Raw genomic sequence first — 25,856 nt, 5'->3', positions numbered from 1 at the left:
ATTAAAAATCAAAAAAAAAAGAAAGGAACTGGGAAGTGAAGGGAGGAGAAGACATAATCAGGATATATTATTTAAGAAAAATAGACTTATTTTCAATAAAAGAAGAACATAAATCCTAATAGTACCTAGAAAGAAAAAGCAGCCAGCTGCTGATTGAAATAGGCACCTTCATTAAGGAAGCATTTTCTCTAGTACAATCTACTTTTAAAACAAACTGTGACTTCCTCCAATGTCTTTAGTTTTCTGCACAATAGAAAATATTGTTGTTCTCATATTTTAAAGATTTACTTTATTTATTAAAAGATGCATAATTAATTTTTCTATATTGAATTTTATGAAATTCCTTATAAGTTTGATTGGGGATAACAAGAGTCTTAGTGCTTGCCCTCTAGGTAAACTGAACAGTGGATTTGTAGCATCTTTACTTGGTATAAACTCACTCTAAGTAAAACTGTCTGGTGTAAGTGGGATTTTTGGAGAAGCTGGTGTTCTGCCCTGGGCAGGCAGATGGGTCAGAATCCACACCACATTAAAATTTGACCTTAGAACTGTCCTTTCTTTCAGTATATGAAGCAGGCCTTTCCACACACTTCTACCTCCCATTCTGATTAATTCAGTTCTCACTTTACCTATACTCTCATGTTAGGTTAGAGTTAAATAGAAATCTTCAGTGTGTATGCCTTTAGAGTTCAATCTGCATGAACACATAGGCATAATGCCCTACAAGTTGTGTAAACATGGTGACATCATATTGACACCACTAATAACTATGCCGGCCATTGATGGGAGAAACTATATAGAAAGCAGAGCAGAGAATCATTTCTTTCTACAAAATCATAACATACTAGTCAGATCCAGTGGCCTGGCAATAGACTAGTTTCTCCACAGTTTCTTTGACCTTTCAGTTCTTCAGGAACCAATTGAAAGAGTTAAGGAATGGAGTCACAGTGACATCAAGTGTAGAAAAAGGCTGGTGTCATATATTACAGATAGCTTGTTTTCTCAGAATTTACCTATTGAACTGCTAAGCGTTGTATTCTTTCTGTTGAGGCAAATTAATGTATTACTCTGAATTACACTTTCTAAATTCCTTCTCTATCCTATTTTCATGAAGAGGTCAAAGGTACATTACTAACTTTCATTTGTTCTTTCATTATAGCTTAATAAAATGTGCACCTTCTCCAAAACCCACCCTTTTACACCTTTTCCATTACTCAGTCACAAAGGAAATCATAAACAGACAGTTGCCTTACAGCTGCTGACTCCAAGATTGTGTCCATGGACATAAACAATCTGTACACAATCTGTATAGAGTACTTTCAGACAGGTGAAAAAGCATATCCCTTCTTACTAATTTCTCCACATAAACTTCCATTAAGAAACATCTTTTTCCGATCTTAGACTATCCTAGGCGCTGAGTACTCAAAACCTTTTGGATCATGTTAGCTGAGCCTCATAACAATTGTGTAAGCCAAACTGAGCAAGCATAATTATTCCTATTTTCCATATAAAGAATCAATGTTCTAGCAAGTATAAACAGTCCTTCCAAGTCCCCTTGGTACAATACATATCTAAAGTGAAAACTTAGATTATGGACTTTGACTTTTATTGTTTTGTTCTGGCTTGTTTTTCTGATCTCTATAAAACATGCTTTGTTTGTTTGTTTCTTGCTTGCTTGCTTGTTTTGCCTATTTTTTAGGCACACAATTACTATTTCCGCTAGACTGTAACATGATAGATTGATTCATATGAATTATTCAGAAAATAATTCCTTTTATATATTTGTGGTTTAAAATAAAAAGACACTCATAAGCACTTTTTATTGACTAAGGAAATGAAATCCATCCAGAAGCACAAACTAAATTATTTCTATATCAGCAGTTTGTATTTGCACATTTATTCCCTAAAGTGAAGAATATGTCTATTTCTCTTTGATCCTTTCCTTTCCTTTCCTTTCCTTTCCTTTCCTTTCCTTTCCTTTCCTTTNTTTCCTTTCCTTTCCTTTCCTTTCCTTTCCTTTCCTTTCCTTTCCTTTCCTTTCCTTTCCTTTCCTTTCCTTTCCTTTCCTTTCCTTTCCTTTCCTTTCTTTCCCATTTCTTTCCTTTCCTAAGATCTGTGCTTCCCATTTGTCCACTATATTTTATCAGTCATCACCTGCTGTAGAAGTTCATTATCCACTTAGTTCCTTTGCAATTACCTTCTACTCCTTGCCGCCGAAGAGGCATGTTTTCCTTAGGGAGACTCATGCACTGAATAGGAAATCTCCAGAGCTCAGAATCAAACAGCCTGAGCTTTTGACCTTTGCTTTCTAATGTTTGGGGGAAACACTATTACAAATGCACTGAATGAGTGAATGAAGAAGTAATTCTTCCTAAATACTTCTTACTTTTAATGTGATTCTTCTACTTAGGTGAAAGTTGTAATGGATGTAATGAGTATTCATGTTTAAAATTGCCCATGAGAAAAACTAAATTCTGGCCTCTCAGCCATTATGTTGAATGTAGCTGACAGCAGAACTCACTTCACTCTTGGCTAGACTGTGAAATAGAACAAATCTGTAGAGCGAATCAGAAAGGTTTTATGTAGGAGGTCAGAAAAAGAGCTGAGGATGACCGTGGCATGGAAGGAAAATCCTGTCATTCCTTAAAATTGTGTTGTTATTGTATCTGTGTATACATGGTAAAACAAAAAAAGACAGGAAAAGGAGGATTAATGAAAAAATACTTTGTTTGCAAGACAAGAGAACTAATAAGGCTAGATGAGTCAGTACTGAACTTATTTAAGATTTATTCATCATCTACTTTACATTAATCCATCAGAGAATGTAAATAAATATTCTGAAAGGAAACATGGACTTCAAGAAAAAGCAAGTACATAAATTGTATCAGACTGCAAGATATGATTATATAATGTACAATTCATTTTATAAAAGCTTGCTCTTGCTAGCAGAAAGGGTGCTACTCAAGGAGTGGTACTTACACTAGGAAGTTAGTGCCTAAGTAAGGTTTTGGAAGGAATTGAGCAACAGTCTTCCACCCTCTGCCACCAACAGAGGCTCCAAGCCTCTGTTGTTGAGAAATCTATTTCCTCTGCCAGTCAGGTAAATGGGAAATAAGGGACATCATGGAATCTTTTAACCTCAGAACTGTTTGTGCTTGCAGGACCCAAATCAGGCCAAACCACACAACACCATATCACATCTTGTTTAACTGGGTTATCTACATTCTTATAAACTCCATGTTTGATTAGAGTCAAAGAGAATTATTTTTCTATAGATATATACATAGCATGTATGTCCTTAGAGATCTCATGCACAAATATATACAAGTGCCAAGATTGTTGTGTACATGATGAAATCATATTAACACCAATGATCTTGAGCTAGGGCATTGAAAGAAAGAGGACATAGGACAGCAGAGAAGTCAGTCTTTTCTTTCCAATCAGCCATAAGAGACTAGTCAGATCGGATGACCTGGCAATAAATCAATTTCTTTAGAGCTTCTTTTACCTCTCGGTTCCTTAGGCAATAAATGAAAGGATTGAGGGCAGGGGTCACAATGGCATAGAAGATAGAAATAACTTTGTTCATGTTGAAGGCATGGATAGCTCGGGGTCGGGCATACATAAAAATAGTGGCTGAGTAGAAGATGGTAACCACCACGAGGTGGGAAGCACAGGTGGAAAAGGCTTTCTGCTTTCCTGTTGGCATGCGTAACACAGTGGCCAGAATGCATCCATATGATAAAACAGTGATTGACAGTGGAAAGAGGAAGATGACCAGAGCCAAAACAAAGTCCACCAGCTCTGCAATGGACATGTCTGTGCAGGAGAGATTAAGAACTGGAGAGATATCACAAAAGAAGTGGTTGATGACATTGGGGCCACAGAAGCTGAGGCGAGAGATGAAGTAGATCTTTGCCAAAGAGATGCCAAAGCCAATGACCCAGGAACCAAGAGCTAGGCGGAAACAGAGTCCATGGCTCATGATGGTGGGGTAGTGTAATGGGCGGCAGATAGCCACATAACGATCATAGGCCATTGCAGCTAGGAGAACGCATTCCGTACACATAAGTGCAATGAAGAAGTAAAGCTGTATCATACAGTGAGTGAAGGAAATGCTGTTACTCATGGACCAGAAGCTGAACAGCAGCTTGGGAACGGTAACAGAGATGTACCAGGTCTCCAAGAAAGACAGGTTGGCAAGGAAGAAGTACATAGGCTTGTGTAGTGGTCGGTTCTGTTGCACCAGTAGGATGATGATCACATTTTCAGCTACAGTCAGAATATAGGCCACAAGAAACATTAGGAACACAGCTGCTCTCATGCTCAAGCTCCCAGGAAACCCTACCAGAATGAACTTGGTGACCCGTGTCTGGTTCTCCACATCCATATCAAATACACAGGACCTAGCCTTTCTGAGAGAAAAGAATCACTTAATCAGAGTCCATAGACTGGTAAACATCTATTATTCATGCCTTTTTTGAGTACCTATAGCATTAACAGTTGTTTATTAATAGCATAGTATAGGTTAGAACTCAGTGGTTCTCAGCCTACGGATCAAGATTCCTTTGGGGATCAAATATGAGATATCCTGCATATCAGCTATTTACATTATATTTTATAACAATAGCAAATTTATAGTTGTGAATAGCAATGAAATAGCTTTTGGTTGGAACTGTATAGAAGAGGAACTGTAGTAGAGAGTGGCAGCATTAGGAAGATTGAGACTCACTGGGTTAGATCGATGCATGGGCCATAATAAAATGCTCTAACTCAATTTTCTACAAAGCATTTTTACTTATATACTATTATTTACATATTAATGATGTAGTATTAGAGATATATTAAGTATATTTCTATGATCTCACTGACGAGAGTGTAAGGATTCTATTCAAGTCTAAGCCAAAAGCCATGTGCTATCTAATATCCTCATGGATACCTCCTAAATAAACTAGCAAACCCCACTTTGTGTTACTTTTGTACTTCAAAAGATACACTGGCCTTCATTGCTGTCATCTGCTCACAATTGTGGAAGTTCTTCCTTGTAACTGGGTGAGTGTCATATGTCACTTGTTTCTTTTCTTCTACCCTCAGTGGAGATGGAAAGGACATGTCACCATCAGAGGATTACATGATAGAGAGGCATGAGGAATCAAGCTTGTCCCTGTGAGCTCTCTGGACTTCATTCTAATCCTAAGTTTTCCATGGAGTTGCTCTGCCCTTCAAACCACACCCTCTTGAAACTCATTTTTCTCTCTTGTTATATGAATATTCATGTGTTCAGTGGATGTCACTGTGGATTAAAATGAAATTAAAATCTAATAGAAGATGTTTTATGTCAATGGAAGATAACAATGAGTGTGGAAGGGGCTACTGTGTGTATGTGTGGTGTACCTACTGTAATCCAAGTAAGTGGTGAGAAACAGAAAGGGGGGGGTTGGTGGGCTTTCAGATTCACAGGACAAAGATATGGTCTCTGGGAGATGTAACTGTTTAAGCTAAAATGGAAATGCATTAGATATTTTTAATGAAAATTAAAAATCCGGAAAGTAACAGCATATGATCTGGAATGGTATGTCCTTTTGACCTGTGATATTTAAGCAGAAGATTCTAATTAGACCATCTCTTTGAAGACCTAGGTAAAAGAAACCCAGGCTAAAGTAAGACCCCTGTTGCTACACTGTGGTGGATAGAAAAGGAGTTGGAAAGGAGTAGGAAGGTAAGCATAGCTGAGTAGATGAGACCCCAAAGCTTAAAATAAAATAAAATAAAAATTAAATGAAGAATAAAAAAACCCTAAATACAAGGGAAGACAAGCAGAAGATTAAACACATACACATGATTATGTCATGGAAAGATAATTGTCTTTCAAAGTGAACTATATGAGTGGTACAATGGGCTTTAACGGAAGATTCCAGTGACCCTGAGGACTGGCTTGATAGAAGTGAGTTTAACGGCCATTTTAGATGTAGAATCTTTAACAGAAATGAAAAGATTTAGATGTAGAAGATTGCGGGAGGAGAGATCAAGGAGAAATCATAGACAAATATATATATATATATATATGTGCTGCCATTTACTAACAGGGAAATTTGGGGGTTTTCATAGGCACTTTCTAAACAATCAAAGAGATGGAAATAGATGAGCATTGCTGTATTGGATGAGGTTCGCCTGAATCCTATAAAAAAATATCAGGGTGTATTCAGTAGGTACCAGGAAGTTTGCTTACTACTGTTCATAAAATGCAGCAGTTGATCCATAATATAATGTAAATGACTCAGAGTTAGTCCAGTTTCACAGAAGAGGCACTGTAGTTCAGACACAAAGTGGTAACAGTTTCTAGTTAAAAAGAGATGCAGTCAGAATTATACCAAAGTTCAGGCCTGTCTGAGCCACACCATCAACCACTAAGCTCACTGACCTACAAAGCAAGTCAGATTTCAGTCTCATCACTAGTTTTAAGCATTTAAAATGTATAATTCTATAACATGTTCTCCAGTCTTACTGAAATTTTATTATAAGCACAGGTCATTAGCACTGGAAAGAATATATAACACAGGAATACATTTTACCTCAAACACACACAACAGAATGAAACATACAGAGAGGCTTGTAATATGTGCCAGAGATAAGATAAATGCATATGTAATACTTCCCAAGATCTATTAGTGAGAAAGTGGGGTATTTCAGGCAAATGAACTAGAAAAAAAAAGGTATAGAAGTCAGAACAGCCCAGCATAACAGCTCAAAGCTCTGTGTTTGGTAAACTGAGAGGGAATGAGTTAAAAAGAGACGCATGGCAGGAGGGAGAAAGAGACTCATTAGGATCCAGATTATGGGGAACTCTACACCCAGCAGTAGGAAGTTCAAGAGCCATCCTTAAGCAAAAACCGCATAATGACTAAATGTTTGTCATGAGGATTACAATAACCTTGTATTTAACCCTGGTGATGTTTATGAGAAGACATATTGGGTAGAACAAGGTTATCAAATTAGAGTATGATGGTCAAGGTGTAAGCCATACTTATAACAGACATGTAGACACACAAAGAAGAGCAAAATCACAAGCTAATTATTGATTGTTAAAGAAACTGAAGTGAACATATTCAGCTCTCTCTACTACTGTAAGCAATACCAAGATCTACCTACTTACATAGGAAAGACAAAGAAGTATGTAGCATAGGGTTACTGGGGATCACATAGGAATCTAAGGGGGGTGGTCATAATTAGGGTATTTTCTTAGGACCCAACATCAGGAATTCTCTCTCAAAAGCAATAGGCAAAACCTATTCCCTTTGTTTATTGTATAATTGTCTGCACATAAGTTTCAGAAAATGAGAATATCATATTGTCCAGTTGCTGGAAGTACAGTGGATGGAAAGAAAAAACATGAAAGATTTATAGTTTAAATTTCACTGTACCTAAGATTTGCTTAGGTATAATGGATGTTGCAAGAGGGACCACTTACCTTGGCTTAGCAGCCTCTGATGAGGTAGTTTGTGAAAAACAATTCCTCACTGATTCTAAAATAGAAAGAAGTACAAAGAAAAATTTCAGGTATTGAGTAGATATGAGTAACCCACTTCTTAAACTGAAAAGAAACCAACTGGCACAGATTACCCCACTGCTTTGCAGCAGATGACCAGGGCTATATGAGAGGATGTCCCTGAACACTAAGACAACCACATTTGTGTCCAATGTGGCACCTGGCTGGATCTTCCAGCACTCTGGGGCCAGAGTTCCCATAGCCTTCTGGTGAGTACTTTTCTGGACTAGAGCATATCAAGCTGTGAATGTCTTTGTTCATCTGAGGACTTTATACAGCATAAAGATCTTGGCATCTTTCCCAGGACTTAAGAGGAAAGAACATTGACAATGGCTGCCCAAGTCTCTTGTGGTATACAAGGAAATTTGTGCCCACTGTGGCCATCTCAATTGTTGTACTTGATATTGGCTCCATGGGGGAAAATTATTTATGGTCACATACTTTAGGAAGAACCATGCTTCATTTATTCTTTGTTGAAAGTGTAAGAGAAAACAGAGCATTGCACTTAAGGATCTCCTTTCAGACACGGAGCTTTACCTTAGCTTTTGGAAAACAGAATGACCATATCTGTTCTCCTAGGGAGGCCATGACTGCTGAGAGCTAGCTTGGTATTGTGACAATTTAGTATGGCTTTAAATGGAAGGAAGTCTTTGTCATAAGGTATGTCATAAGGTAATGTCATAAGGTATGACAAATGAATTTATCATGATTAGTGAGTGTCACTGTCATCTGCAGGGTGTCACTTGACTAATAGTTCACATCCTGAGACAAAATTACAGTTCAGCATATATCACTTCTCTGTATGTGCAGAACTCCTAAGCTGCCTTCACAACAAAGAAAAGCTCATAGATTCACTGTGATTTTATAAGACAGAAATAGTCCATTCTGGGGAGACACTCACATTTATGGTAATTAGGAGAGCAGCTTCCCATTCAGATTCTTTCTTAGGACTGAAATATAGAAGACAGATTATAAAATAGTAAAAGATAAGGTTCTTCTTTTAAATCTCTGTCCTCAATTCACCTCTAAGTTCCAGAAATAACCTGATATCACTTAAAATGTACCATTTAACCATAATTTCTCATCATCTCAAAACAACTATTTTGTTGTAGTGACTGTAAATGGAAAATGACAGAATTTCTACCAAACCATGGCTGCTTTAGCAATGTGAGCAGAATGCTAGGCAGGGCATGCTTCTGCAGAAACAGGAAGTATCCTTCCTATTGTGACAAGAGCCCATGAATTGCCATGACTGAAGTCTTGAAATCAAATTTTTTAGTACGAATAATCTTAAATGGATCTGAAACATTTGTCAAATACAACAGGGTGGCACCCTGAATGCTGTCATCAAGACTTAAAATAATAAAGCTCTCCTTGGAACTTTTTGTGTGCCCCCCACCCCCCAGTGGCTCCAGGCCGGTGGTTCCTGATCCATGAGATATGGTCTGCAATAAGGAAGTCAATGGAACTCACTACACAGATTCTTTAGGTTCTGAAGTCCATGGGTGTTTTCTGTTTTTCAGAAGGCTCTCTTGGTGTTGTGTTGTGACCAGTGTCTTTTTATTCCTCCAACAATGTAAGTGTTACACAGTTCACTTATGGAAAAATGGTGGACTTGTGGTTCTATTTGGGACTTAGGCCATTTGCAATTCTGCTTAAGACTTCTCTTGCTATTGAATAAAGCCTGAAGGTCACATAGAGGTGAACTCTTTGAATCCCTTCAGGCCTTATTTGAGCAAGCACTCAAACCTTCACATATGCATGATTTTCCCAGGTACACATCAAGGTTTTTTATTTTATTTTAAATATTCCATGAACTGGCATATATTCCTTTAAAATGGCCATACTAATCTTCTCTGTTGTACTCTGATTTTAGGATATGTGCTGCCAAAAAAAGCATCACACTAAGTGGGTTTTTTTTCTTTCAATTTCCAAATCCTCGGGGTATCTTCTTCCCCAACCACCTCCTGCTTACTATTTTTAAATCTGTCCATTGCTTATCCAAACTTTCATTCATAGACAGAGGGTGCTACAACTTTCATTTTTAGATGTTTGCTATCCTCCTGGCTAGGTGGTATATCTCAGCTACTTAGCACACGAAGGGTAAAGAATAAGATAAAGGTCAGCATAGAAAATTTAGTGAGACACCCCCTCAAATCATGAAAACTAAACAGAGGGCTGGGGATATAGTTCAGTGGAGATGGTCCTACTACATACAAAGCTCTGAGTTCAATCACTACTATAAACCCTATGCGTGGAACAACATTATGAACTAACCAGTACCCCGGAACTCTTGACTCTAGCTGCATATGTATCGAAAGATGGCCTAGTCGGCCATCACTGGAAAGAGAGGCCCATTGGACATGCAAACTTTATATGCCCCAGTACAGGGGAATGCCAGGGCCAAAAAAATGGGAATGGGTGGGTAGGGAAGTAGGGGGGAGGGTATGGGGGACTTTTGGGATAGCACTGGAAATGTAATTGAGGAAAAGATGTAATAAAAAATATTTAAATAAATAAATAAATAAATAAATAAAACTAATCCCTCAACAAACACACATATACACTGCATTCAGAAAAATTCTCCTGCAAAACTATCCTAGTCTTTCCCATGAATGGTGTAAGATTTCTTTCAATTAGACAAAAGTTAATTCAGACAGGTTTTGACATCCAGCAAGTTATTTCTGCACTGAGTCGGAGTTTTCCATGCCCTTGGTGTAAGTGATCTTAGTATGCACATACACGCAATATATATATTGATTTTGAAACTTTCAAACTTCCCAATCCTGTTCATTAGTTCTAAACACTTTGATGTGAGCTTTCCTTATTGAATATTTTTAAATAATTGAATTTATTTCTGATTTACATGATTGTCCTTCACTTTTCATGGCCTTAACATGACTCTTAGTTAAGAATAAATGGTGAACATGAGCATATGAAACTTGTCTTCAATCTTAGAGAGAAATCGTTTGTGCTTCCTGTCCACTAAAGATGATGCAAACTGTTACAAGTGATAAATCAAGTTAATTCCTGCCCGCCCCTGCATTTGTATCACCATTCTACTCCCTGAAGGATCACTTCCACTGAACTCTGATTAATTTTTAAATTCTAATCTGCCTCTCTTTCTGTCTCTCTCTGTCTCTCTCTCTCTGTGTCTGTCTTCCTCCCTCTAGCCCATCCCAAGTCTCTTCCTTCAAACCCTGCTCATAAAGTTTAGTGTCTGCCAGTCAAGGTTTGTTGGCCATTTAGTGAATGTATGTAAGTCTTTGAAGATCTAAAAATCACAGATGAAATGATTATAGACTCAAACACAGCTCACACTTCAATCTTTAAAGATGGGAGGGAACTTGGTTCGAAGGAGTACCAAGGGTGCATCAAAAGTACTTTCCACGGAAAAGCTGATGCACAATTGTCTATCCAATTGCAGAAAAGGCAGAGCTGAAGATTGGTTTTATAGATTCACTGACTTTGTTATTCGTTCCCACGTAAGTGACCAGCTGTCATTTATCATCAGTCGTAAGCCACTCAGAGTCTTTGAAGATTGTTATTAAAGGACTGGTGCTTTAGGAGGGTGCTACCCATGGTGTTGCGTTTCCTTGAACATTTCTAGAGTATGTTGCTACCAAACTAAAAGATCATTATACCATGAAAGTCAGTATCAAGAAGACACAAAACTGCCCCTATAATTAGAGTTAAAAATCATCCTTGAGTTTTGGTTGAGCCCTTTTCAATTATCAGCATTGCATCATTGTGACAAAATAGTGTGTTAATTAAAAGTAAGGAAGACTTCATTTTGGTTTGTGGTATCAGTACCTGGAGACTTTTGGCTTGTGGCAGCACAGTCCATCATGTTGGGACAGAATAGGTCTATTCCTTATATGCCAACAATGAAGCAAAAGGAAAGGAAAGATTCAGTGTTCCAGTACCCTTACTCTACTTTGTATTCTGTTGTGATAAACAAGATCATGAACAAGTAGGGAAGAAAAAGGATTTATGCATGCTACAATGCTCTTTTATTGTTTGCCAAAAGGTGACCCTACTTTATTCCAGCAAATATTTTCTTAGAAGTTTTATTGCCTCTCAATAGGATCGAATTAAGACCCACATCTTCAACACATAAGTTTTTGGAAAACATTTAAGGTACAAATGATTGATAATTTCTAGCAGCATCACACAAAAAATATAAAATTATGTTAGGAACAATCAGGAATTCATTTATAGTTCACTAAAAGGTACTACAGTTAGTAAGGTCAGAAGACTTTAGAAAATGTCTCTTTCCTATATATTTGGTATATACTATATATACACCAAATGTACTTTTGAAATGTCCTGTGGCTATTCATTCATTTATATGAGAATTTCCACAAGAGAAGTCATATACATAGAAAATTCACTAGAAATCAACAGCTTTATTTGTTCTGTAGAAATTAGAATGTAATCAGCACATTGAAGGAAAACATTGAAGTTAAATGTATCAGCAGTTGACAATAGTTAGAGAATGGGATAGATTATAAAAGACAGACCCTATCAATCTACACCTGATAGCTGATTCATTTGGTCAGATATTGGAGGTTGTTTTCTGAAGTTTTATTTGGAGTCTTTGGCATTAGTCTGATGATGTTACTTTTGTTATGTGAGAAATATAAACCTTGCCTCAAATTATGTTAATTAAAGAGTAAAATATTAGTTAGGAGGAATTCTTTATATGGTCCCTTTGAATGAGATTGGAAAGGGCTCTTAAAAGGTGGTACTTCCTAAACACAGTTACAGTTACGAGCATAAGGGTTATGTGATACTGTTTCTTTCCTTGCAGTATGTTGCTGAAAGAATGGAGAACAAAATATGGAAGGAGTTACAGAGACAAAGCTCGGAGCTGAGAAGGAAGGAAGGACCATCCAGAGACTGCCCCACCCAGGGATCCATCCCATAAACAACCACCAAACCCAGACACTGTTGCATATGCCAGAAAAGTTTTGCTGACAGGACCCTGATATAGCACTCTCTTGTGAGGCTATGCCAGTGCCTGGAAAATACAGAAGTGGATGCTCACATTCATCTATTGGATGTATCACAGGGCCCCCAATGGAGGAGCTAGAGAAAGTACCCAAGGAGCTAAAGGGGTCTGCAAGCCTATAGGAGGGACAACAATATGAACTAACCAGTACTCCCCAGAGCTGTGTCTCTAGCTGCATATGTAGCAGAGGATGGCCTAGTCAGCCATCAATGGGAGGAGAGGCCCTTGATATTGCAAAGATCATATGCCCCAGTACAGGGGAATGCCAGGGCCAGGAAGTGGGAGTGGGTAGGTTGGGGAGCAGGGTAGGGGGGTATAGAGGACTTTGGGAATAGCATTAGAAATGTAAATGAAGAAAATATCTAAAAAATGATTATGTATTATGAAATATCTTGTTTTGTTTAGGTCTTGGCTATCCAGTTTCTGCAAAAGAAAGATATGTTGTGTAAATTTTTCTAAGGAGATACATACAAATGTCTATACCAATGATAGGCTAAGCAAATAATCCTATACAAGTCTACTTTGGTGAACAAATAAGATTACTGGAAGTACTTATAAGTGCATTGGTGTCTCCTGGGTGTACACATCACTGAAAAGCTCATCCCAGCATGGGAAATGACTCATAAAAGCTGAAGAGTTTTCTGTGAAACTTGCAAGCAGTTACACTAAAAATAAAATAATATCCTTTCTCCTCTGTAATTTTTACTGCTCATCTAATCTCACGTAGAACCTTGCAAATTTTATAAGTTCCTTGTGACTTCATATAAGATTCTTGAACGTTGTATGAATTTCTTCTTTCCCCCCCATCACCCCCCCATCAGGGTATGGTTCAATCTGGAAGAAATTGCTTTACCTTGATAATGTAGATTTAAGGAACAGAACCTTGGCTCCTGGCAAATTTCCATCCACTAAGAGAATTGAGTTTTTGAGATTAGTAAATACTAGGTTATGATAATGAGGAGGAGGAGGATAACACTGGAATATTGGCCAAATTCTGCCAAAAGTTTGAACCTCTTGTTTAGTGTCAGTGGTCCTTTGTCACTATGACATTTAGGCAGTAGTCTGCAAGGATAAGTCACCTTTCAAGTAGTATTTTCCTGACTATGTCAGCTATGATCTGTGACATAGAAAAGCTTCCACCCAAACCGGAAACCATACAAACGACTAATAACACATTTGTCATACTTCTACAGCCCCAGAAGCTGAAGTAATTACTTTCCTCTGGGGAATTATTTCTCGGGCAGGTCTGACAGTTGAGTTATCCTTCACAAGCCTCTTTAGGAGATGGGTTTCAGTGACATGACTCATCCCACTGGGTTAGTATTAATATTAGTATTGCATTGGGTCTGTCTGTGTGTTAAAGGACAAATCATATACAGTGAGAGAAGATTGATCAGCTATCTGGCCCATTCTAATATTTTGTTAATAATTTATAGATGTAGCTTTGTTTCATCAATTTATCTTGATATTGTTCAATGAGTATTGTTTTTCACTGCGTTTATTCTTTGAAATCGGAATTGGATAAAGAAATACCAGTTAACAGAGGCCAGAAGGCAGTTCTACAACTTCAACTGAAGCACCAATCAGATGGTTTATTTTTTTCTTCTTCTTCTATTAAAAACGTTCATTCTGGTTGAGAGTGTTGCCCAGTGACACAGAACTTACTTAGAATGCAGGAATCCCCAAGTTTCATCACCTGTTCAGGAAAAAAAAAATGCCCAGGACTGCTCTCACTCAGTAATAGCTAACACCTGAAAAATACATGAGAGATTTAATACATGAACAAAGAGCTCATCTTGTCTATCTAAGATAGCCTTAGGCATAGGCTTTTCTTCCTTGCCTCTCTCAGGAATACAATGACACAAAGAGTTCTGTAATGTGTGTAATCTTACTTTTTAGGTAAGAGCCACTAGTGAACCACATAATTTATATATGGTCAAGAGAAAAGTCACTTCCTGTCTTCTATGAGATGGGAATGTAATTTGTCTGTTAACCTAAAATTGAAGAAAATTTTTAATTAGCATGTGTTCATATACATGCTATATTCCATAGGAATTTCCTTTGTTTTGAACATATTGGAAAGATGAAATATATATTTAATCTGAAAAGAAATCAGAGTATGGACTTGACCATATTTACTGCATATACCCCCTTTGCTCTTCCACTAGACTTCCTCATCTTTCTCAGAGAGTCTTGCTCATAGTTTCATGTCATATTGGCATATGCATAGAAAAGGTGAAAAGAAAAATACAATATTTTCTTTCTGAGTCTGTCTTAGTTGTCTTAGTAATGAGGATCTCTAGTTCAATTCATTTCACAAAAGCAAACATTTCATTCTTTATGGCTGAACCAGCTATTTTCTATAGGTTTACCATGCTTTCACTATCCATCTGTTGACAGTAGGCTGACACTATAGCTTGGCTGTTGTGAATATGCACAGATACACAAGTGTCTCTGTAGTATGTTGGCTGGCATTGCTTTGATGCATTCTATGGGATATGTTAACATAGCTTTACTCTTGGGTTTTTTTTTTTTAAACAAAACTTCCATCTTGTCAGATGTGATGAAACGTACCTTTGATCCTAGCACTCAGGAGGCAGAGTCAGTGAGCTCTCTGACTTGAAGGCTAGCCTTGTCTACATAGCTCCAGGACAGCCAGTGCTACACTATGTCTCAAAATAATGAAGAAAAAAAAGAAGGAAGGAAAAGAGAAAAGAAGAAAGGAAGAAAGAAATAGAACCTCTGTGTTGATTTCTACAATTGGTACATTAACACATCTTCTCTTCAATGGTGCATAAGGATTCCCTTTCTCCTATTCATTCAACAGTATTAGTTAAAATTTGTTTCTTTACTTTCTTTTCTGTTTTAATATTGAAAACATATTCTCTCATACATCACATCCCTACTGCAATTTCCCCTCCCTCCACTCCTCTCAGCTCCCTCCTCTGCTCTGCACCAGATCCAATCCCTATCTGGTACTCTTCAGAAAAAAGCAGGTCACCAAGAGACAACATCCAAATAAGACATTTGTTTTCTTTATTTTTAATTAATTAACTTTACATCCTGCTTGCAGCTTCCCCTCCTTCCTCTCTTCCCATTTCCTCCCTCTCTCATCACCTTCCTTCATACCTACCCTTCCTTTCTCTTCAGAGTAGGTGATGACTCCCATTAGTATTAACTCACCCTGGCATATCTAGTTGCAGTAGGATTAAGCACATCTTCTCCTATCAAGGATAGACAAGGCATCCCAGTTAGGGGAAAGAATTCAAACACAGGCAAAAGAGTTAGAGAAAGCCCTTGCTCCTGCTGTTAGGGGTCCTACATGAAGACCAAACTGCACATCTGTTACATAAGTTTAGAGTGGCTAGGTCTATCCCATGCATGCTCTTTTGTTGGTGGTTCACTCTCTATATACAACAATGGTCCCAGGTTAGTTAATTATGTAGGTTATTTTGTGGTGTCATTGACCTCTCTGATTTCTCCCCCTCTTCTACAGAATTCTCCAAGTTCCATCTAATGTTTGGCTTTAGGTTTCTGTATCTGGTTCCATCATCTTTGGGGTAAAGCCTCTCTGTTGGTAGTTATGATAGGCCCTTGTCTACAAGTACAGCAGAATATCATTAACTGTGTTGGGGATGTGCCCTTTCTCATTGCATGTGTCTTAAGTTGAGTCTGTCATTGGTTAGCCATTTCCTCAATTTCTGCTCCATGTTTACCCCTGTACATTTTGTAAGAACAAATAAATTGCATGTCAAGGGTTTGGTGGCTGGGTTGGTCTCTCTATCCCTCCATAGAAGTCTTGACTAGTTATAGCAGGTACATATTTAAGATTCTATATCCCCCATTCCTAAGAGTTTTAGTTAGATTCCTCATAGATTTCTTGGGATTTCCATTGTTCTACTTTAAAACTCGAGAGACAGTTCATTCTGGCAAGGATATGAACAATAACATTCTTCCATTGATGGTGGAAGTGAAAATGTATACAACTTCTTTGGAAATCAATTTGGTAATTTTTCAGAAAAATTGAGAATACTTCTTCCTCAAGAGCCAGCTATACCACTCCTGGGCATATACCCAAAAGATAATACACAGTACCATAAGATCATTTGCTTAACTATGTTCATAGCAGCTTTATTTGTAATAGCCAGAAACTGGAAACAACCTAGATGACCCTTAAGCAAAGAATAAATAAAAAATATAGTAATATTCACAATGTAATATTACTCAGTCATTGAAAGCTATGACATCCATGAAATTTGCAGGATGGATGGAACTAGCAAAGATCATCCTGAATGAGGTAACCTTGACCCAGAAAGACAAGCATGTTATGGACTCACGTACAAGTGTATATTAGCCACAAATTCAAAGAAGCTAAGTAACAAGGAGAGCCCAACAGGGGGATGCTTGAATCTCACTGAGAAGGCAAAATAGAATAGACATCATGGGTGGATGGTTGAAGGGAACTGGGTAGGATAAGGGGTGGAGAGGGGAATAGGAGGAATCAGATGTGGGAAGTTTAAGGGAAAAAGAACTGGAATTCGTGTGTGTGAAGCATTGTTGCAATGTGCTAGGAATTTGTTTTCTTAATGGTCAGCACTTTGACTGGAGTAAGACAAAATCTCTTGGAATATTGGATTTGCATTTCCCTGATGACCAAAAATGATGAACTTTTTAAATATTCTTACAGTTGTTTATATTTTATATCTTGAGAATTTCTACATAGCTATTGACTTTTTAGGTTTCTGAATTCCCTATGTATTTTTGTAGTAATCAGTATCATGTGTATAGCTAGTAGATATTTATTCCCATTCTATGAGATCTTCTGTTGGTGAATTGTTTCTTTTAGTGAGCAGAAGAGTTTGACTTTCACGGAATTCTTTTTTCAGTTATTGGTTTTATTTCTTGAACTATTGGAATCTGTGAGTTCTTACCCATACCTTCACACTGAAGAAAATGCTTACAATAATATTTTGACCAATATTTGAATTGATTTTTGTACAGGACAAGAGATGTGTCTAGTATCATTTTTTTCCATGAGTGAGCACCCAGATTTCCCAGCATCATTTGTTGATGGACTGTCTGTTCTCCAATGTATGCTTTGGCATCTTGTCAAAAATCAGGTGGCTGTACCTTTGCAGATCTGTTTCTGGGTCCTCTATTCTCTTCCATTAGCTTATGCTTGTGTTATTGCCTGGATACTATATTGCTTCAACTGGTATGCCTATGTAGTAATATTTTGAAATCAAGCATTGTGATACCTCCTGTATTGATCTGTTTCTCTGGACTGCTTTGACTATTCTATGAAGAATGTCATTGGAAGTATGATGTGAGTTGCATTTAATCCATGAATTGCTTTTGGTAACAGGGATGGTTTCATAATATTAATTTTGCTATTGCCCAAATATAGAAGGTATTTTCATCTTCTAATACTTTTTTTCTTAAATTCTTGAATTTTTTATTATAGAAGTATTTTACTTCTTTGATTATGTTTTATTTCTGGGTAATTTTTTTCTTGTGTGGATGGAATATGAAGAATTTTGTCAAGTGGGAGAGGGACAAGTATAGTGAGATTCAGGATATTGTGTTGAATATTAGTTATTTTAGAAGAAAACAGTAAAGAAATTTCATAAGATCTTAGTCTGTTTGCAGATAAATACTAAGCATTCTGGGAATTTAATAAGCCTTCTATAGAATAAGAATGTGCACAAGGAGGCCATAATAATCTCAATTACAACCTATTATGCTTTAACAATAGCTACAATTGTTCTCATTCGAGAAAGTAACCATTAGCAATAGGAACTATCTGCTAGCTATGATATCCAATATGCTATGGCAGTCTCCATGTTCCTGAATAATTTCCAAATCGTTCCTATGTGTTTCTTTCTTTCTTTCTTTTTTTTTTTTTTCCACGCCGGCTTCCCTATTGAAGACTGGAGGGATGAGTTTACAGCCTACAGTATGTTTGTATTTTATTATATTTTTTAATTAGTTATTTATTTCATTTACATTTCCAATGCTATCCCAAAAGTCCCCCCCCCACCCACTCCCACTTCTTGGCCCTGGTGTTCCCCTGTACTGAGGCAGATAAAATTTGCATGACCAATGGGCCTCTCTTTTCACTGATGGCCGACTGGACCATCTTCTGATACATATGCAGCTAGAGACACCAGCTCCGGGAGTACTGGGTAGTTCATATTGTTGTTCTACCTATAGGGTTGCAGTTACCTTCTCTAGCTTCTCCACTGGGGGCCCTGTGATCCATCCAATAGCTGACTGTGGGCATCCACTTCTGTGTTTGCTAGGCCCCAGGATAGTCTCACAAGAGACAGCTATATCAGGGTCCTTTCAGCAAAATCCCACTAGTGTGTGCAATGGTGTCAGCGTTTAGAGGCTGATTATGGGATGCATCCCCAGATATGGCAGTCTCTAGATGGTCCATCCTTTCGTCTCAGCTCCAAACTGTGTCTCTGTAACTCCTTCCATGGGTGTTTTGTTCCCAGTTCTAAGAAGGGGCAAAGTGTCCACACTTTGGTCTTCGTTCTTCTTGAGTTTCATGTGTTTAGCAAATTGTATCTTATATCTTGGGTNTNCTAAGTTTCTGGGCTAATATNCACTTATCANTGAGTACATATTGTGTGAGTTCNTTTGTGATTNNGTTACNTCACTCAGGATGATGCCCTCCAGGTCCATCCATTTGCCTAGGAATTTCATAAATTCATTCTTTTTAATGGCTGAGTAGTACTCCATTGTGTAAATGTACCACATTTTCTGTATCCATTCCTCTGTTGAGGGGCATCTGGGTTCTTTCCAGCTTCTGGCTATTATAAATAAGGCTTCTATGAACATAGTGGCCTTGCTATGAGCATGTGTCCTTCTTACCAGTTGGAACATCTTCTGGATATAAGCCCAGGAGAGGTATTGCAGGATCCTCCGGTAGTACTATGTCCAATTTTCTGAGGAACTGCCAGATTGATTTCCAGAGTGGTTGTACAAGCTTGCAATCCCACAACAATGGAGGAGTGTTCCTCTTTCTCCACATCCTCACCAACATCTGCTGTCACCTGAATTTTTGATCTTAGCCATTCTGACTGGTGTGAGGTGGAATCCTAAATCAGATAGGGGACTAATATCCAATATATATAAAGAACTCAAGAAGGTGGACTCAAGAAAATCAAATGACCCCTTTAAAAATGGGACTCAGAGCTAAACAAAAAATTCTCACTTGAGGAATACTGAATGTCTGAGAAGCACCTGAAAAAATGTTCAACATCCTTAATCATCAGAGAAATGCAAATCAAAACAACCCTGAGATTCCACCTGAGAAGTGCTGGTTAAGCAAAACAAGCACTTTGTTGCACATTGGCAAAGTGAACAGAATAGCAAGCGAGATGCTGCTAAGGTGGGAAAATGAAAGACATGCTGTGGAGTCAGGTAGAGGATCATAACACTCAGGACACTTAGATCATTGTAGCAAATGAGATTATTTCTGCTAATATCAAGTGAACACCATTGAAATATTTGTCAGAGGAAAAGCATATGGGACAAATATATATGTGTGTGTGTGTGTGTATACACCATTAGCATGTAGGTTATAGCTAAAATAAGTGAGTTTTATGAGCTCATTTTACTCAAAGAAAGAAAATCAGGGTCTGGAGAGATGTCTCTGCAGTTAAGAGAACTTGCAGAGGAGAGAGTCTGGTTCCCAGTGGTCCCATGACAGCTCATAGCCACCTACAACTCTAGTTTCAGGATATCTGATGGCCTCTTATGACTTGTCTGGGAATCAGGCACACACTTGATACATATACATACATGCAGGCAATACACTTACACACACACACACACACACACACAGAGAGAGAGAGAGAGAGAGCTGCACATCAGCTCCAGAATCCTTCATGGTTGCCTAACTACTGGAGTCATTGATAGAAAAAAAAACAAAAAAACAAAAAAACAATGTGTTAGAGCAATGATGAAACAATCCTCTGGGAGAGTAAGTCATATTTCCTGTGCATCAAATTTTCATCTCTTGTTAGCAATAGATTTGTTGCAGTAAATCTCCAACCCAAATAAGCCCAGGCAATGAAAACACAACTCAATTAATATGAATACATGCTGTGCACCTAGAAAATAATAAAATAACGTATCTAGGAAACAGAGACTGTGTAAACCATCTTTGTGTTTCTATGCAATTCAGAAAGCCGCAGAGTCAAATAATAATTAATTGACTTGCAAAAATCATCTCTTCTTTTTCCAAATATTAGATATTTCCTCCTATTACACAGAATTTAGATTTCTTTAAAGATTTCAGTTGGTCTTTGTTAGCAGCTAATACTTAAATACAAACAGTCCTAGTTTTATATCATAAAAATACCTGACATTATTTCCTAATAAAAATTTATATACTGTACTATGAAAACCCTTATAACGTAATATTTTCATTTATTGTTTGAGAATTTCATAACTCATACAGTGCATTTTGATCATATTTCCTCCTTTGACTCCTTCCACATCTATCTCCACTATTTTATTCCTCTAAATTTGTGTTCTCTTAAAAAAATAACCAATGAGAATACTTTTAAACCTTCAGGTAACATGTGTGCATACATATAAGTATGTGTGTGAGTGCATGGGCATGGTGTTCATGTGGGGGGGGGGTCATTGTTGAAGTCAGTTTTCTCCCTCTGTCATGAGGTTCTAAAGATCAGATTTGTGCAGGAAGCCTTGGTGGCTAGCATCTTTTTCTGTCTCTGATTATCATGGAGTCATTAACCTTGTAAAAAGGAAATTCCTCAAGGATGAACATGATAATATGTACACTATGACATAAATAAGCCTTTCACTCACCGCAACCACCAACACTCATGGTGGCCCACACACTGCTGACAGCATGAGGCCAGAAGATGAGGGAATGCCTATGTCTCAGCAAATAGGTAGAATGCTGTGACCTTCAGGGGTCCCATCCAGCTAACTTATTGTCTGTGCTTGTCTTTGCTGTCTCTTTCTAAGGATAAAGGGGCTGAGGTCATGGGATGCTAATTTACAAGATAGTCCAAAATGAACCTAGGGTAAGGCTGAGTCAATATGTAAAATATAAAAATGGGCTTTTGACCTGCAAGAGATGAGCTATGCAGAGAGGTTTTTAGAATTGAAAAAAAAAAAAAGTTGTCTCAAGTAGGAAGCTGTCCAGAGATCTCTAGAGAAAGCAGAACATAGCAAGAGCATTCTGGAAAGCTGTCTTGAGCAGTTCATAGGCTATAAGCTTGGACCCAGAATTTGACTTCAAGTCATTTGTTTCACAACTCCTAGATATCCCTTCTCTCAGGAACCCGTCTGCAAGCCAAGGCTGATCTTTGGCATATCTGAGAATGTTCAGGCTTCATGAAAGATTTCTAGTTGCAGATTCTAGAGAGCCCACTTCATTCTTATAAGGACTGAAGTTATTGAAATGAAAGAAACGTCATGCATTTATACTGTTTATTTATAATTGATATAAAATTTTCTCCTTTGACAAGAATCATCAGAGCTCAGTCTACACCTCAAAATTTCCAACTGATTCCACCCATAACTTCAAAGGTGAAACAGAATAATATATTTTGTATTAGTAAGGTGAATTTGTCTTTGATAATTTTTTTGACAAAAAGTGCACATTTCCTGTATTGATGATGGGTAGGCATTTAATATAAATTACCACTAACTTATACAGCCACTCTGGAAGCTTATTATTTTTCCATATTTAGAAATACAGAATATTTCTAGCATAAAATAGTTCAGAAACAGACCAGAGAGCACAGTTAATAAAAGGCAGAACAAGAATCCAAGACTAAGTGTATTTGGAAAAGCTGAGGCCCATTCCCTTCTCACTAACAGACTGACAAGAACAAAAGTTGGAAGAAGTCTACAAATCACTGCATGTCTGAGAAGAGGATCTCATGGGGGCATCTCATAGGTAACTGAGATGGTCAATGTTTTGTGTGACAAAACTCATTAAACATGTGTAGAAGCTTCTTTGATCACAGCAATGTGATTACAATGATCAATTTTCCTTGTTGAAGCACAAGAGCTCTACCTACATGTATCTGATTTCTGGTTTGGTTCTGAAGACAGTTGTCACAGACCTCTTGAGATGTCCATTCTTTTACCTTAATTTTTCAACAAGTTTAGTAAGAGCAGCCATAACTTCTTTATTCCTCAAGCTGTAGATCACAGGGTTCAACATGGGTGCCACCACAGCATAGAACAGAGCAACCATCTTCTCTTTATCCTCAGATGAGGCAGAACGTGGCCCTAGGTAAGTAAAGATTGTGGCCCCAAAGCACATACAAACCACAGTGAGGTGAGAGGCACAAGTCCCAAAGGCCTTGTGACGTCCCTGAGTAGATCGAATGTGCAGAATGGCAATGACTATCCGAGTATAAGAGAATAGAACCAGGCAACAAGGAAGCATGATTACCAGAAACCCTGAGATGGCCACCATGACCTTGTTGAAAGAGATGTCTACACAGGCTAGCCGAAGCACTGCAAGGGTCTCACAGGCAAAGTGATTAATGACATTGTGACACAGAGGAAGACGGAAGGTGATTACTGTCTCCATCAGTGAATTCAAGAAACCAGCCATCAAGCAAGTGGCAGCCAGCCCCAGGCACACTCCTCCATCCATGATGACAGTATAGTGCAATGGATGGCATACTGCCACATAGCGGTCATAGGACATTGCTCCCAAAAGGAAGAACTCAGAACCACCCAAGGCCAAGGAGATATAGAGCTGGAACACACAGCTGTGGAAAGGGATGAGCTTTTGTGCTGAAACCAAGTGAGCCAGCATTTGTGGGGCAATACTATTTCCATAGCAAAGATCCACTATGGACAGAACACTGAGAAAGAAGTACATGGGAGTATGAAGCCTGATGTCCAGTCTGATGAGGAAAAGAATCAGAGTATTCCCCACAACAGTTACGACATACATGGCAAGGATCAGGACAAAGAGAAAGACCTGAGTGTTCCTGTCACTGGAAAGTCCCAAGAGGATGAACTCATTCACCCATGTCTGGTTGACAAATTCCTGGCCCATGAATTTCACAACTGGACAGGTATTGCAAGCTGACACTTCTAAATTTCAAGATCATCCACATTGAAGATCACAGTAAGATGTAATAGTGCTTCTGAAATTAAAAAGAAAAGAAGTAAGATCTTCAAGATTTAAATTATTGGAGCATCATTTCTTCTCCAAAACACCTAACCTTAAATGGCAAGAAAATTAAGTAATTTTAGATTCAAAGACTTATTTGACTTAGTATTTCAGGGACTGTGCCTCTATTTGTAGTAAGAAACGTTTTGTGAACAGTAAGTCTCTGAATTCTAGGTGATGTCCAGTTTCATTTATCCTTTTTGTTATAGGATTTCTCCTGTAAAGATCTCATATTAAGCCTGCATAGTAGAATACATCCATAAAACATGAAATATTTTGAATGATCTTCATATATATTCAATCACTAAGCAATTTTAATATTATTTGGTATAATTTTGGTGTGTGTATGTGTTTAAAAGTGTTTTACAACCTTATTGGGGAGCTATAATTTCAATTAATTAGTAGAATTTGACTACTATGTGGATAATAATGATAATGACAGTTTTACAGTCAAATAGAGGACTTCTACGTCAACCACATTATACCACTGGTATTTCATTGCAATTCAAAATGTCAATTTAAGACTTGGTGTTACATAATAGCAAAAAATAATCCCATATGCCTTTGAGGCAGATTTAATGAAGTATACAATAATGTTATGTTCCTACTGAATAGTAGTATTTTCCCAGTGGTGACACCTTGCATTTCCACTGGAAAAGAGATTCATCCTTATGAGTAAAAAGAGAAGAGTACAAGATACAGCACTAAGTATAGACATATATAATAGTGATATTGCTTACCAGCTGTGATGGCTCATGCTTATAATATAAACACTTTGAAGGCTGAGATAGAAGAAATATTTCCATGAACTACATCCCAGTCTTGGTTGTTTGATGAGACCCGGGCATCTTGGGATACAATATAAGATCCAGTCTAAAAATACTGCAAGAAAAAAACAAACAAAAAGGTCATAGTGTCACTTGTTGGATAGTTTGATTTAGCAGCTTATTTAGGTTCTGCACAGCAAAGGAAAGAGCAACTGAAATTGGAACTCAATTAGTAGAGCAGAATGAGCACAAATACCTGTAAAGCATCCCTAATAAGATGTCCACGGCCAGGATGTCCTCCAGGAAACATCTGCAACTTCAAAGCAAAGGGAAACATAAAATAATCCAAGCTTATAATCAAATGATTACTAGAGCACCACTCTTTTCTCAAATGGCCAACAGGACTGTGAAAAACAGAACCATTGCTTATAAAGTGCTGCCCAAAATGACAACAAAGCATTACCTCACACTGTTAGCAACTTTTGACTTCACGAGGACATTATTCTAGAATGAAGATCATATCTGATGACTTGCAGAGAATCCTGTAACAGTACACTAGGGTGACAATCCCAACAGCTTCTATAACAGTAACTACTGAGGGGTGCCCCATACTGGTGTCTCTGCTGATAGCTTCTCCTATGAGCTTTTGGAATGTTCATTAGACATCACATCATTTATATGTTGTTAGGGTAACTAAGATTAATGCCCAGTGTCATAGAAACAGCAATGGTCAATTCTTTATAAATTTCTATTGTTCTTCCTCTTTACATTTAAACTTATTTTTATTGTACCACATTTTACACAAGATAAAAGATGATTTAAGCCGGGCGGTGGTGGCGCACACCTTTAATTCCAGAACTTGGGAGGCAGAGGCAGGTGAATTTCTGAGTTTGAGGCCAGCCTGGTCTACAAAGTGAGTTCCAGGACAGCCAGAACTATACAGAGAAACCCTGTCTCGAAAAACAAAAACAAAACAAACAAACAAACAAACAAACAAAAAAGATGATTTATTCTAGAATCAGTATGCTAGCTAGATATTTTCTTCATCTTCCTACAAAAAATGCAGACTGTTGGTGTTTACAATGTTTTTGTATGAAGATGTGAGTCTAATTCTGCCACTCTAACACTTTTGGGAGAGAAATTAGTAGCTGAAGAAACAACAGTGCAAATTACAGCTTAATAGGAAATTCACACATCCTTCCTCATCTGTTACAAATGGCTTCTTTCACTTTGAGAATATGTGTTCTGAAGTCATATTTTAGTTATTTGATGGTAAAAAGGACTTTCCAAACAGGTAATTATAACTATCCTATTTGGGCCATTAGTTTACACCCTAAACAT

At 37.7% G+C, this 25,856-nt stretch overlaps 2 protein-coding genes across 2 annotated transcripts; both read right to left on the bottom strand.

Moving 5' to 3' along the window:
* Window positions 1–3,390: 3,390 nt before the first annotated feature.
* LOC110296880 (olfactory receptor 6B1) lies at window positions 3,391–7,795 on the bottom strand. Its single transcript, XM_021165678.2, has 3 exons — window positions 7,621–7,795; window positions 7,469–7,523; window positions 3,391–4,415 (listed from the first exon to the last, which is right to left on the bottom strand). The coding sequence occupies exon 3, from the start codon at window positions 4,388–4,390 to the stop codon at window positions 3,455–3,457; it is 936 nt and encodes a 311-aa protein (XP_021021337.1). The 5' UTR covers window positions 4,391–4,415; window positions 7,469–7,523; window positions 7,621–7,795; the 3' UTR covers window positions 3,391–3,454.
* A 14,903-nt stretch (window positions 7,796–22,698) lies between these two features.
* LOC110296929 (olfactory receptor-like protein OLF3) lies at window positions 22,699–23,631 on the bottom strand. The gene has a single exon (XM_021165734.1). It carries the CDS (start codon window positions 23,629–23,631, stop codon window positions 22,699–22,701), a length of 933 nt encoding a protein of 310 aa, XP_021021393.1.
* Between the last annotated feature and the right edge of the window lie 2,225 nt (window positions 23,632–25,856).

The sequence above is a fragment of the Mus caroli genome, chromosome 6, assembly GCF_900094665.2.
Source record: "Mus caroli chromosome 6, CAROLI_EIJ_v1.1, whole genome shotgun sequence".
Classification (NCBI taxonomy): domain Eukaryota; kingdom Metazoa; phylum Chordata; class Mammalia; order Rodentia; family Muridae; genus Mus; species Mus caroli.
This window is presented reverse-complemented; position numbering and strand designations above follow the sequence as displayed.